Below are 14,365 nucleotides of genomic sequence, written 5' to 3' on the forward strand. Positions count from 1 at the left end.
ATGATAAAGACAGTATAATGATAACGTTCATACTGTCAGTCTACTATGCCAACCCTGTTATCAAGGAAAAATTACAGTGATCAGGATTTTTTTGGCTCAAAGTATGAAAGCAATGACTGCAAATAATATGGCATCATTCAATGATATTTCAGTAGTTCAACTCCATTATGGGGGAAAAAACTAACAGTTAAAATTAACCAAATTAAAATTAACATTTTTTTTCCATAACAGAGTTGACCTATATGGGCAGTATAATTGCAAACATAATGAAATATTGATAAAGGCAGTATACTGGTAACATTTCTGCTTATATTTGCCTCATCAGGCTCTGTTATGAAAAAATGCTGTGATCATAATATACAAATATTGACTAATTAAATGCTGTGGTTTATTTATATTTTCTAGTTAAAGCTCTTATTAGTTGTGTTGCTAATCTTCAACTCTGTGACCTTAAACCTGAAATTGTTTAAATGCTATAGGTTTGGTACAAAAAGAGAAGTGTCATGCAATTTAATTTATTAATGCAATGATATAATTTGCGATTGATTACAAGGCACATAATATATTAAAATTAAACACATTTACTGTTACAGGGTTGAAATAATGTATTGTTCATGAATCATTCACTGAAAACCCCTTATTTTTTGACAAGTAACTAAAATTTTGAGGGTTGGGCTGGTCATCCAAGGAAAAAGATTTATTGAAAATTATAAAACTATAAATGACGTGATTAAAAATGTACATTATATCAAAAATCAACAGTAAAAACATGCAACTGACAAAAAAAAAAAATCTCCACACATCGTTTTCACAACAAAAATTTATTAGAAGAATAGTGGTTTTCATAAGAAGGTTCTAGCATCCAGTGAATACTAACTTGCACAATGTTACAATTAAAATGTGTTGAAAAATGGCATTTTTTTCCTAATGGGTAAAATATAACCAGTAAAACTCCACACATGCACAAAGACGGATCTAATCAGCATTTTGCTTCACGGTCAATGCAAATAAAAAGAAAGAGAAAACTTTTTTTGTTTGTTTTTAAATTAGATCACAGAAAATCTAATCAGTTTTTTTCCTTTTAATTTTTTTTTTTTTTTTTTAAAAATCACATACATTAGGAGACAGCTTATTATTCATTAGCCCAGCTTAAAAATAAGAATTTGCATTCAAACAGAAAACAAAACAAACAAACCCAAAACAAATAGTGCAATCAAACAAAAATAATTGTGATCCTCGTAAGTGCTCTAACACGGACATCGATAATAGTCTAGAATAAAAGTCAAACACACAGTACAAAAAAAGAACAAATTAATATACATAAATAAATCTACAGTACAAGAAAATATTAAACTATACAATGTTTTTGTCAAAGAGTAAACAGTATATATTGAAATGAGGTCTATTCCAGTTTTGGAGCGCCTGTCTTCCTGTCTTGGACTGACTCGGAGGAACCAGTGTGTTACAGGGCAAGATGCCATTTCGTAAAAAGCATTCGTTTCGATCTAGATGGTCTGAGGTATATCGAAAACAGAGAAGATTCAGAAAAAGCAGCACCTTATCCCACACCAGCAAACCTGCACGTTTTAAAAACCCATTTCGTCTCGTATTAAAAGAGTTAACATGTAAGTATTTCATTTTTTTTGCCTTAAATCAAGCCTGAACTTTTGAATCCAAGCCCATGTGTGGAAAACAACAAACCCACTGCCCATTATCAGGCATCACAAACTAAAACCCATGATGACATGAACAACAGGAATGTTTCAAGAGCTGCAAATCTGAAGGAAATTACAACAAACTCAACACCAAGACTAGGGAGTAAATGCTGCCCTTATTTTTCACACTAACTCTGCGCAAAAATTACGTAGGTTTAATTTACATCATTCCTGTGCTCGTCTTTCTAATAATCTTTATAGACTAAAATCAGTAAAACAGCCAGTTCATACATACATCCTTTGTGAAGTATCTGAGCTTTTCTTAACAATAATAGTAGGCACCTAAAAGCTCAAAAATAGCACAAATGAAAATTAGATCACAACATATAACCATTCACATATTGAGAGGCAGTTTCTTTAGGCAGTTTCTTTGCTGAAATACTTACATGCTAAAAGCAGAGACAGAAACTATCAATTACTGACTGCAAATGTGAAAGATTAGGCCTGGCGCTGTAGAGGTACATCTGTATAGGAGTGCTGAGACCGGTCAACCACTATCATTGAGGGGCCTGATGTAGTGTTTGTCGCTATAGTGTTCTATTGTCTTCAGGCTTTTGAGGCACAGTGTGTGCAGAGGAAATTGTAATGAAAAGCACTGTCTGGCTGAGTGTTGCTCTTCACCTGAAGTTTCAGCTTGACATTCATTTAGTATATTGTACTTAAGTCTGGATACAAAGAATACAAAAACTAAAAAGGACAAAGGAAAATAAATTAAGCGACAACGGGTTAAAAATGACTCTCGTCATGATCGACCATCTTCTTTTGCTCAATTTTTTCAAAAATATGTACTTTTTTTTTTTTTTTTTGTAATATTTTAACAGCTAGGCCGCAGAATCTAGAGAAAGTACCTGAATAGATTGAATCAGTGTCGTTTGTCCCTGAGGGATTCGTAGTTGTGGCTTAATAATAGGATTTAAGATAAATAGAGAAATGGTTTAAGGAACGTTTTTTCTATCTTTTCACATATGATCAAGAAAACAACTTCTTGTCTTTTCAGGCTTGTCTTTTCAGAAATCGCATGATTTAAGTGTATAAGAAATGGTTTATCCACAAAATGCATGAGCAAAAAAGCAAAAAATAAAAATCTCAAGCAATTCCACACACTCATACAGAACCAGCTCACAGCCACGGAGACGTTTCACTTCGCACAAGAAATTATAATAGTAATAAACATCCATATCATTAAGAAAAAGCAATTGCAGCAAAGCACACCCAGGGCGCATTTCCTCATCGTAACGAATAAGGATGATTTTAGGACATCGTCCGATAGAGATCCAGTGTTCACAAATGATTTTAACCATCCGACTTCTAAACTTAAATTCCATGTACAATTAGCAAGCAAAAATAACAAGCAATATCGTAAAACCTGGCTTGTGATCATTTTTTTTTTTTTTCACGGGGAAAATTAATTTACATCACCAAATGATGTCGCAATAAATACTTTAAAATCACTCTTGTTTTTCAAACAAAATGGAAAAAAAAAATTTTTTAATCGCGAAATGGGTACGAGATTATATACACATCCACCTTAAAAAGTTTGCGTTTCCTCTTAATATATATTCTGTTTGTACAGTATTGTGGAAAAACAACTGTCTGCACGACTGCAGCGTTAGATGCCTTACAATAACTTTTACAGTAACTTTTTTTTTTGTTTAGCTCACTTCAAGACTAACTACCATTCCAGTATGTGAATGAAAAAAAGAAACATTTGAGCAAATGAAAACGAACTATACAAATGCCGTATACTGGAGTCTAAATATACTGCACTGAAATGTTTGTTCCCTGAATCAAATGAGGAAGAGATATACATCTCTTTCCAGAAGATAAGTATATAACTATACAGAACATTATATACAATGCACTGTGACTGTTGAGTGTATATATATATATATATATATATATATATATTTAAGAACACATTAATATAATAATCTATAGCTTGTCCTAAAGTATGTATAGGTACATAAAAAGTTAGTTAAGAGATTCAGTTTTTTATTATTTTTCCCCCTACATTCAGTTTAGCTGATAACGAAAATGAATGATGAAATTACGTTCGACAAATGCGTAAACTATGGCTTATGCTTAACAAAATACCCCTAAAAGAAGACAAAGCCCACTTTATCACTTAAAAGTCTGATCGATTTTGGCTGGCCACACTTGGAGCCAAAACCTAATTTACGTTACACGAACTAGACCAAAATCTGCAAGAAACATGGTACTTTACCAAAAATGTCTGATTATTACTGTTACTTTGAAATGGAGTATCTACTACTGAAGCAATGTCTTCCCTTCCTAAAATGGCATTCACACTGTCATTGATGAAAACGCTGTAGGTCACACGGTCGCTGTACTGTTGGTTGCTAGAAGACGATCCTACTCAACCACAGTATCCAACTGAATCAGGTGACAAATCACAGTCTAGACTCCCATTGGTTGTCACCACATCACTACGCATTTGCATAAAGCTGAATAGCTCAACTTTGTTGCATCATCAACAGTGGAAAACAAGGAACTTGCAAAGTGCTGTCAGTGTGAATGCCACCTAACGTTCTCAAGCACACAGATAAATGAAGTAACGGATAATTTGTTCCTGGGACATAAAAAAACAGACATGAATAGAAAGTAATGAAACCTCCACAACATATAACAGGCAGTGAAACGATAGAAGAAGAAACGTCCAACAGACGAGAGGTGGGGAGGCAGTGAACAGGTTTCTATCTACATGTGGAGGCTGTCAAGATTTACATGGATTTATTATCTGAGGTATTCTGCGTTGTAAGGTTTTTTTCTTTTAGTTGAAACATCATCACACATTGTACAGACATCAGAAACAAAATAGTCTTTGTGGCCTTGTGGTTCTTGAGGGACCGAACGAAAGTTAGAGCATCCATTTTTTTGTTTCCCCAGGTAATTCGTACTTTACAATCCTCTCTGTTTATAAAGCACTGAACTAAGGATATTTGGCTGAATCTTTTCAAATGCAAAAGGCGGTCTGATAAGGACGTTGAGTTGCTTGCTTGGGCCTGCGACAACAAACTCACTTTCAAGGGGACTTAAATCACGAGTATTGCCTTCCCAATCAAATAGTTTCGTATTGCAAAATAAAAATCAAACCAAAAACATATTTTGGACCACTATACTAGTGGGAGTCTGTATTAAGGGGGGTAACTTTTCGATACTGGTGAAAGAAATATAACATAAAGGCAAGCGTTTTTGATAAAAGTTTTAAAGTAATGACAATATCAATAGTATTAAGAAATATAGAAAATGTATCAATCTTTAGCTGAGCCTAATCATTCAACTCTCTTGCATTAACCTGAGGGGGTACGGGAGAAGGGATCCAATCATCATACTACACTGAACGCCAAACCTTTACAACATTAAGACTCTGAAAATTTTTACGAAACTTTAAAAAGTACTTGGAAATATGAACACAGCTGAACAGATAGCAAAAGGCATTTTTGCTCCATAAAGCTTCGACTCCATACATGGAAAAACCCCAAAAAAGTGCAGCACAGCACCCCGTCTACAGATAAGATGCGAGCCATCAACGCATGAATGCAAATGCGATTGCAAACAAAGATACTGCCCATAGACTGCATTTGGCTTGAATTTCAAGGGCACAAATTCATATGGTATGGAATGACTATACTAGATTCTTAAGGAAATACACATAACAACGCATTCCCAACTTCAGAGGTGATCGGTCAACCTGATATTCTTCCCAAACACTGATCTTAGAAGCAGTTAAGATGCATAACGTAGGACCTTTTGGTCCAAAAAGAACCATTACCTCTATCAAAAATGTGGTTTATTAGGTACACATGTGCATGCGGAATGTATAACTGCTTTCCGACAGAACAGGACCGTGACTTTTGGAATGACGAGCCAGTGTTATCCGTGCATCTGAAATGCTACATACAGTACGGCAGGTAAGCCGATCAAACTGCCAACACGTTTTCCACAACCTGATCGAAAAAAAGCCTTTAGGGACAGTCTGTCCCTCAAGATACAAGTCATTTTTGCTTTACTACCAAAGGACTCCTATGTCAAAATCATCTGCAAGTTGAGGTAGCAAAACTAATAATCCTAATCCCGCAGAACTCAATGGACTGCAGGGTTGAAACAGTCATGGATGAAATTAATGGTCAAGAGCAGATTCAGGCATGAAATTCCATGCAATGCCAACAAGATCAACACAAATTACACAAAGAAAGACTCTTTTTTGGAAATATCATAACTCCCAACACGTTTCAATCTAATATTCTCTTCATTTGTGTCCTGCCAAATTATATAGAAAAATTACAAAAGAAAGAAAAATCTGGCCTATATTTTAATGTAGACACTATGGTAAAAATCACATAAAATACTGAGAATGCACAATCCAGATTTTAAATAAAATAAAAGAATAGAAAAGAATGTGGATTCTGCCTAAAGGAAAATAGGAATTAGAATAGGCACACCTTTACTTGTGAATGATCTTGCAAGATTGTCATGGCAACACAAGGGCAGCCCTTTCACAGCCAAATTCTCTCAAGTTCTCGTCTAGAAGAACGCTGACTATTTGATCAAGCCCATTTTTGCTCTCATTTGCGTTTTCACAGCTCTACTTGACCTCTCACTGAGCTAGCATTGAGCGTCTTAAGAACAACGACTTCATTGTCATCCATACTAATGTTTCATTGTGGAGACAGTAGAGGTAGTGGTCTGGTGTTGAATTTTCATGGCTCTGTTCCATATAATTCACAGTTTCACTTAAACCTATGCAGGAACATCTCATTTTAAAGATGAAGTGTATATTTTTTTTATGTTAAAATAATTTCTTCTGTCCCTGTTTCATGTCGACTAGAGTGGATTCCCCTAAAAAGCACTGTGGTGCATTTTCAAAACATTGATCTGTTTGTATGAGCATTTGACCAGCCTAGCATAGCAACATTGGCTTAACCAATAGAGTGAGTTGAGGGTGGGGTTATCCGTTTTTTTGGACTAATGACGAACCAAAGGAGTGTTCTGAACATGTTTAAAACCAACCATTTATTTATTTTTGCAATTGCGCTAGTGGCCCAGAAATGACACACGTCACCTATAAATAAAAGGTCATGCATTTATTTTTAATTGCATTAAAGTAATTAAGACGACATTGATTCAATTCGGTATAAGAAAATGAATATATAGATTGTAAGTCGCCTTGGTTAATGATTTTTGATTGTTGTTACCAATTATCAATAGGTATTATCGGCTCATTATCATTTATATTAATTAGTAAACAACATTTAATCGTGTAATGATGATTGAATGCAATTATCAAGTTATCAGTGACGATTGAACACTGCAAGACAGGCACTCCGGATGACACCAAAATGAATATTCCAATGAAATGCATAATGTATACAGTATCATGGTAAGCGCAAATATCTGAGTTTCACTATTCTGAGCTGAACTGTTTGTGCATATTCATCATTTTTCTCTGTAACATGTTTCTTTAGGAGGTTACATTCAAAACATGTCTTTTACCATGGCGTGTGCTGCAAGCTGTACCATGACAACAGCTATTTTAAGCTATATTGCTAATCCAAATCTAATTAAATATTCAATTATTTACTTAATATAATACTAATAAATTGTCAATGAAGAACGAAATGGCCCCTAAAACTACTTGATATAAATCACATGGTGCAAGTAACTCTCAAGTGCATAGATTGACAGTACAATGGATATTCATAATTAAATTGGACTAAAATTTTTGCCAACAATTTGTTTCTTTCAATTTCAAAAAAAGATGTGTTATGTTGAATAAAGGTGTGCCTATTCATTTTAATTTTGCCAAAATCAATAGAAAACAAAAGTTAAACTTGAAGGAATCGCAACATGACAACAATTCTGGGCTTAACTAATGGTTTGAACAAAAATTATAAAATGCATATAAGAAAAAAAACACAAAACAACAACAACAACAAAAAATGTCTAATATGTATTTAAATTGCAGTTGTAAAGACACATTTAATCAGACATAATAAGACATCAAATTTGGAGTGCCTATGTGTCCATATTTGCCTTTTCAGATTCTTTCTAATGTCACAACCGACTAGTTTAACTTGAAGAGTTATCAAACCAATAGCTTAAAACTGTATAACCACCCATGTGATGTAGACCTGATGGTGTTTTGTGTGCATGTGAGAGTCTGGAGTGTGTATTACTTGTGGAGTACAAATGTGTGCCCTATTGATTTGAATGTGTGCTAACATCAATAAAGTTCCCATGGTTCAAAAGACCCATGGTTCAGTTAAGCAAAGCATTCAATTTTAAAATACACCGGAGGAAAACAAAAATGCGACTAGCGTTATTTATAAACTGCTTCCTTGAAAAGTAATAGTTGCGTTTTTGGAAACGTGTAAAAGTCAAGTACAGGTCCTGATTTCTACAACTAAATGTAGAATCAGCTGCTCTGTAGAGATCTCACCTGAGGTAATGCTGTTATGTGGATATGCAGTGGAGGTTAAAAACTTGTCAAAGAAAAAAAAAAAGGCTATCTGAGCATCTTTTCAGAAAATAAATCATTATGAGCCACTTGAGACAAAACAAATGGCACTTCATATGGTACAGAAACTGAGGTTGTAGCTGTCAGCGTCGATTTCCATTTCTTTGTGTAGCAGAAAAAAAGACAAATAAAAAGATTAACAGTAAAATAAATATAATATATTCATTTGTATATGTATAGATTTTTCTTCCATATAAAGGTATCTCTTGAAATTTTTGGAATGCAGTTTAAAAACAAGTTTACAAAGAGCACAAAAACAACAGAAGGTTAACATTTCCACCTGTCCCATATTCTCCCCTTCGAACCTCCATTTGTGTTTTTCACAAAAACACCCATGCCGATTAAACCTGATGGTTAAACCGCTATTCAGAGTACAGGAAAAAGGGATTGTGTCTTACATTATCCATTGATGTTTGCCTTGGCGATCAACATTAGTTAACTTAAAGGATGGGACCCGTTATTGGCAAGATGTGAAATGTTAAGCGAAATTTTTGATTGTATTCAAAAAATTCGTTTTTCTGTACCTGAATGAAAAGGGTGTAAATATTGGTCAGTCAGACATGAAATGCCTCGCTTGCCGTCCCTCTAATAGAAGACAAAAAAGAGGGTGCAACAGGAAAATAAAATTAATTTCCCAGAGTTTCAACTGCTCCTTTTCCATGTGCCCCTGAATGGTATTTAAGGATGTGGCACAGAAAGGTGCATTTATTCCCAAGGATGAGGTATATTGTGCAAAGATTGTAGTTAATATAACATGTCTATGCACTTCTTGTACAGGTAGTTATGTCTGCATCGTTATCCGACTGACAAATATTGCGAACCCTTCTGCTGAATCTATCCTGAGATACGAAAGTACTGAAGGCTACAGGTGTACGTTTCAGAGAAACGCAAACAAAACAAACAAAAATAATAAAAAAAATATTGAAACGAGCAGCAAGAGAAAAACTAAAACAGTCTGTTCAAAGTATGAAATGTGAAAGTGCCATATTTTCTAAACAACTAGTTTCAGAAATTATTCCGAAATGGTTCTACATTCATTTCTGTAAAGACGGTTTAATTTCTTTAAGAGGAGGATGTTTTTGGACAGGGGGAGCAGTTAACCCTGTAATACATTAATCATTGAAGTCAAATTAAATAAATATGTTGAAATGGCATGCACCATTGTGAATCAGACAGCTGATGATAAATTATGTTGCAGAATGTACAGTAGCAATGTGAAAGTTCAAAACTTTCTAGATTAACAATAGGGAGGTTTCCCTTCAAAGGAGCCAAATATTTAAGTGCTGCAAAACAACTTCCATTCATGGCCATCAGTGCAATAATTCATAAGTGCCAATTATAAGGGCAAATATTCAATTATAATAGAATCTGTTCGTACTAGTAGTACTAACAATCTAGTTGTAGCTACTGGTCTACTAATTATAATTTACTAGTTGCACTGCAAAGTAATATTTTATTTTGTTTTCCAGTAAAACTTTGAAGCGATTTTATTGGAGAATCCATCAAAATGTATACTTAAAACAAGAAAAATAAATTTGCCAGTAGGGTAAGAAAAATTTAATTCAAGGGTTTTAAATATTCTCCTGAACCAAGAAAACATGTCTTGATTTACAGATTTTTAGATATTTTCTTGTTAAGAAAATGTTTAAATGGCAAGGGTCAAGCAAAAATGAGTATTATTTTACATCACATTGATTAATAAATAACCTAATTGATTAAGGACCAAACTAAATTCTAATTAGACACTTTAAACGCTCAGCATTGGTAAAGTGTTGGTGCATTTGATGCCACATGACCTAAAGGGATTTACACTGTAAAGCTATAAGTATGAATTCTAACTTAGTTAACTTCCCTTAGACTTGCTTCATAATTGTAGAAGTACAGATCATAATTTATAAACTGAACTATATATATATAAAGACGTCAATAGTTTACTATTGTATGTAGTATTGATAAAAATTATCAAGATTCCTACTAATTTCAGTAGTGTCTCCACACATGGCTATAATGGCAATGCAAATTCATTAAACAAAGCTAACAAAACTAAAATAATTTTTGATAAGATAATTGAAATAAAATGACCACCATACTTACAACTATAGTGTTGTAGGAAATTGTCCAATATATTCAAGCCTAATATAAGGTGGGAAATTACTTGAATTCACTGGGCCCGGTACAAAATTGTAAGGGTGAGCCCAGGACAGTGTTCCTGGTTTTGTCCACCTTGATGAAAACCTGGCCAGCCAAAGTGTCAGATTACAAATAATTAATCAGCCTCCACTGAACTGGTGCATGCCATTTACTTAAATGATTCAAATTAAATAATAAAATAAATAAAAGGTACATTTCAAAGAGTCAGTTTCATCATCAGAAACCCTGAAGTCTGAAGTATAATTTTTGTCACAGACTGGGTGAGCACCAGGCAGTGATATACCAGAATGCCCTTCAAACAACATCAAAGTGGAGCATGCCATTCCAAAAGCCTTCTCTTTGAAATCTTCACAGATCTATGCGCTTTTTCGGTTTTATATACATCAGATGATACAGTTTAGATTTGAAAAGGGGCAATGTGACAATAAACAGTGAGGCAACACTAGACAAATCTGAGAATTCAAGCTGTCGACCACTGTATATTGAAGAGGTAATTTTTTCAAAACAAAATGAGCATGTTTGGGTCTAAGCTGCAGGACGGCGGGGGTCGTTGAAAAGCTCCCCCTTTGATCTTGCAAGTCTCCTTTATGCTATCTGCTACTGCAAAAGCTACTTTAAAACACACCCAAACATATTCGATTTTATTTTTAAACAAAGTGCTATTTTCAGAGAGATCTCAGAAAATTTCCATCTGGCCAGGTGTTTCAAATGATAACATCCCACCGATATCTGCAATCCATGGCTCAGCTCGACACAACCTACGCCCGATATAAAGCCCTGCCCCTGACCCAACTCATTTACTGAGAGTGTGTCACAGGTTCCAGTTCAAGTAGGTAAGATGCATTGTTTCTCTAAAAACATGATCGCTATATTTGTCTCAGTTGCCCTGAGTTTTACATGAGGAAAAGAATCTATTCAGAGACAATAATTGGCTCTCTGAAAGAACGCAAATTTATAATATAACAGGGTTATATGGTCATAACCCGACCTACATTTTCCCCCCACCTATGTTCCACCCTCCCCAAAAAAACCCTCTGCGAAAAATTCTTTTCTTTTTATAAATATACACGTCAGCGACTGACTATAAGCAGCGACGAGGGAGCAGACAGAAACAGCCAAAAATTGACTGCGTGCACCCTCCCTCGATTAATTTTAGTAGAAAGATGTGAATCGGAAACACGTTTCTGTCCTGTGTGGTTTAAGTCGGCATTGTCCCTTCATGGGTTTTGGAAACCTTTTAAGAGAGAGGCTCTCACCAAGAGTAGAGTACTGTAAAATGAGTATTATGTAGTATTATTATGTAGAACAGTAAGTGCGTAATGCAAGCAGTGTCGAGGTAATCAGGTCTAATTGCCAGATTTAGGCTCTGGCGAGCGCCAGACTGAAAGTGTAGTGCAAAAGAAAGCGCTAGAGTTAAAGAAAAGTTTAGTTACAGTAAAGTAAAAAAAAAATCTTTTCAACATCACAAACATGCATCCCTGAATGACTAATCTTAAACTTCATTTTTTAAAATGGACGTGTCTAATTCTTAGTCTGTTTCAATGGTGCAGAATATAAAAGGAGGAAACTACAAAGAGTTGAAAGCAATTGTTTTTACCTGTCAATAGAAAAACGGGCCTAGGATTGATTCCTGGTGAGAATCCTTGTCAACTCCATTTGAAATAAATTAGTTTTAAAGATCATGAATTACTTCATAAACCTACCAATCAGAGGAGATAAATTCATTTTTCAGCTTTGAATGTAACCCTTCAAACCCCACTTCTCATTTCTCAAAATGGCATGCCGTCCAAAACGCATGAACATTAATGGAGCAGCTCGCAAAGTTCAGATGAAGGGGGCGAACAAAGAGTTAATCTGCTTGCTTTTTGTTTTTAATAAAATGTCTCTCTGTCGATACTCTCTTATGGCTTTATAACGCATTTGTTGCTTTGTTGTAAAAAATTTCAGCAAATGCTTGCAGTGTCAATGTGACCACTGATAACTGCCAATTTTTTTCTTATCCCCAGTTATCAGGCTTATATCCTCCCATCAATCCCTGCAGTTGTGCTCACCCAGATACTGCAAGTAAATTGGCACAATTAAAGCCCCATCCTCAACTCCAAATCTTCATTTTTTTGTTTGTCAGAATCTAAAACTTTTTTCCATTTTATGAGGTGTTCTGTGTAATCTACTCGACTTTGTCTCCTGTCCCCTGCAAGACATCCACTTGCGTTGCGATGGGTGTGGTGGCGGGCGTTGACGTGGATTCGGTTTCGGCAGCGATCCCAGAGTCTTGCCCTTCTGCCCTCATCATCAGTTTAAGCTTTTTCTTTGGTGGGTTCTTCAGTGTGCCCATCCTCTCTTTTACCTTGTACTCCAAGGTACTGTGGGGAATACCATATATGTTTTGCGCCTTTGAAACGCTCATCTTCCCACTCATCACCACAGCAATGGCTTCTTCTAGAATCTCGCTGTTGTACTGGCGATATCGTCCCCTTTTCTTTCGGGGTTGTTTGGAGCCTGTTGGGTCTGCCTCTGGATCTGATGTTGGGTACTGGGGTCCCAATGTTGGCTGTTCGAGGTCTGCCCCCCAGTACTCGCCCACTGCTCCTCCATCGAGAAGGCCTCCGAGAGCGGCCCTGCGACTCTGCTTTGGCAAAATGGCCCTCAGCTTCCTACTGAGCGCATTCTCAGAGTGCACGTTGCCCATAGCTATAGAGCTGTAACTATAGAGATCCGAGGCGTTTCCATGGGAGTCCCAAGACAGGTCCATGCCTCTGACTTGTGGAATCTTCAAGTCCACTGGAGGGGAATGTCCTGGTTCTTTCTTTACTGTGATGGAACCAGTGTCATGGGACTTTGTACCCTTGGTGAACAGGCCTTGGTTCTCCTGGAAAAGAGGCAGGTCATTTAGGTCACTAAGATTGCCACCAATTTGTTTGAGCTTCAGGAGGCCGTCTAGATGGGATTTTCCCCATGTTCCATCACGTGAAAGAAGGGACTGGGCTTGGCTGTTGAGGAGACCCACAGACTCTAGGCTAGCCAAAGAAAGAGGTGTGGGTTGGCTAAGAAGGCGATGTTTCTGGTTCAGGAGTTCCTCTTTTATGAGGAGCGAGCGGGCCAACGGTGGCTTGAGGGTTCCAGAACCAATACAATTCTCCCTTATCCCATCATGCAAGCTTCTCGGTGGCAAGCCATCCTCATCGTCCACATCTCGATAGTTGTGATCAGCTCTCTGGGAACGCCTAATTAATGGAAAGATAAAATGTTCATATGTGAGAATGTGGTATGTTACTGGAATGAAGTATTGTCCTTAATGGAAAGGGGCAATACTTTTGTCTCCTGAAAGTGAATACGGCACTTTCCATGAATAAAGGACACTTTGGTGTTCCAATATTTTTTGTAAAGAGTAACAAATACAACTTTGTTTTAGATTTCCAACAATTAGTCAAATGCTATCATTTACACATAATCTGATGAACTGAAACAATTATAGTAAAAACTATTTATTTTAATTTATTTGTTTCCAACATTTTGCACTCAACCTTGTTACCACATAATTCCTGTAGTAACACATGATGCCCCCCCTCCCCCTGTAACAGCATCTCGATTTTTTACACAAATTGCAATGTTGACTGCATTTGTCAAGCTCAATCGTTCAGCCCAGTTACCAAAGATGTTGGAAAAAATTACATTTTTTTAGTGCTGTCAAATGATTAATCACTATTAATCGCATCCAAAATAAAAGTTTGTGTTTACACAATGTATGTGGGTGTACTGTGTATATTTATTATGTATATATAAATACACACACATGCATGTATATATGTATACATGTAAATATTTCTTAAATTTATACATGTATGGGCCCTATCATACACCCGGTGCAATGCAACGCCAGGCACAGCGCAAGTGTTTTTTGCTAGCTTCAGCTTGACACAGTTATCATTTTCACATCCAGCGCCCATGTTGTTTAAATAGC

General features: G+C 36.0%; 1 protein-coding gene across 1 annotated transcript in view; it reads right to left on the minus strand.

The window, feature by feature from the left end:
- Positions 1–805: 805 nt before the first annotated feature.
- The window catches only part of lcor (ligand dependent nuclear receptor corepressor), a 55,844-nt gene continuing 42,284 nt past the window's right edge, over positions 806–14,365 (minus strand). The window contains exon 7 of the mRNA XM_051909355.1: positions 806–13,628. Within this exon, the coding sequence (XP_051765315.1) occupies positions 12,572–13,628 (1,057 nt within the window). The 3' untranslated portion in view covers positions 806–12,571. The remainder of the gene's footprint in view (positions 13,629–14,365) is intronic.

The sequence above is a fragment of the Ctenopharyngodon idella genome, chromosome 10, assembly GCF_019924925.1.
Source record: "Ctenopharyngodon idella isolate HZGC_01 chromosome 10, HZGC01, whole genome shotgun sequence".
NCBI classification, from domain to species: domain Eukaryota; kingdom Metazoa; phylum Chordata; class Actinopteri; order Cypriniformes; family Xenocyprididae; genus Ctenopharyngodon; species Ctenopharyngodon idella.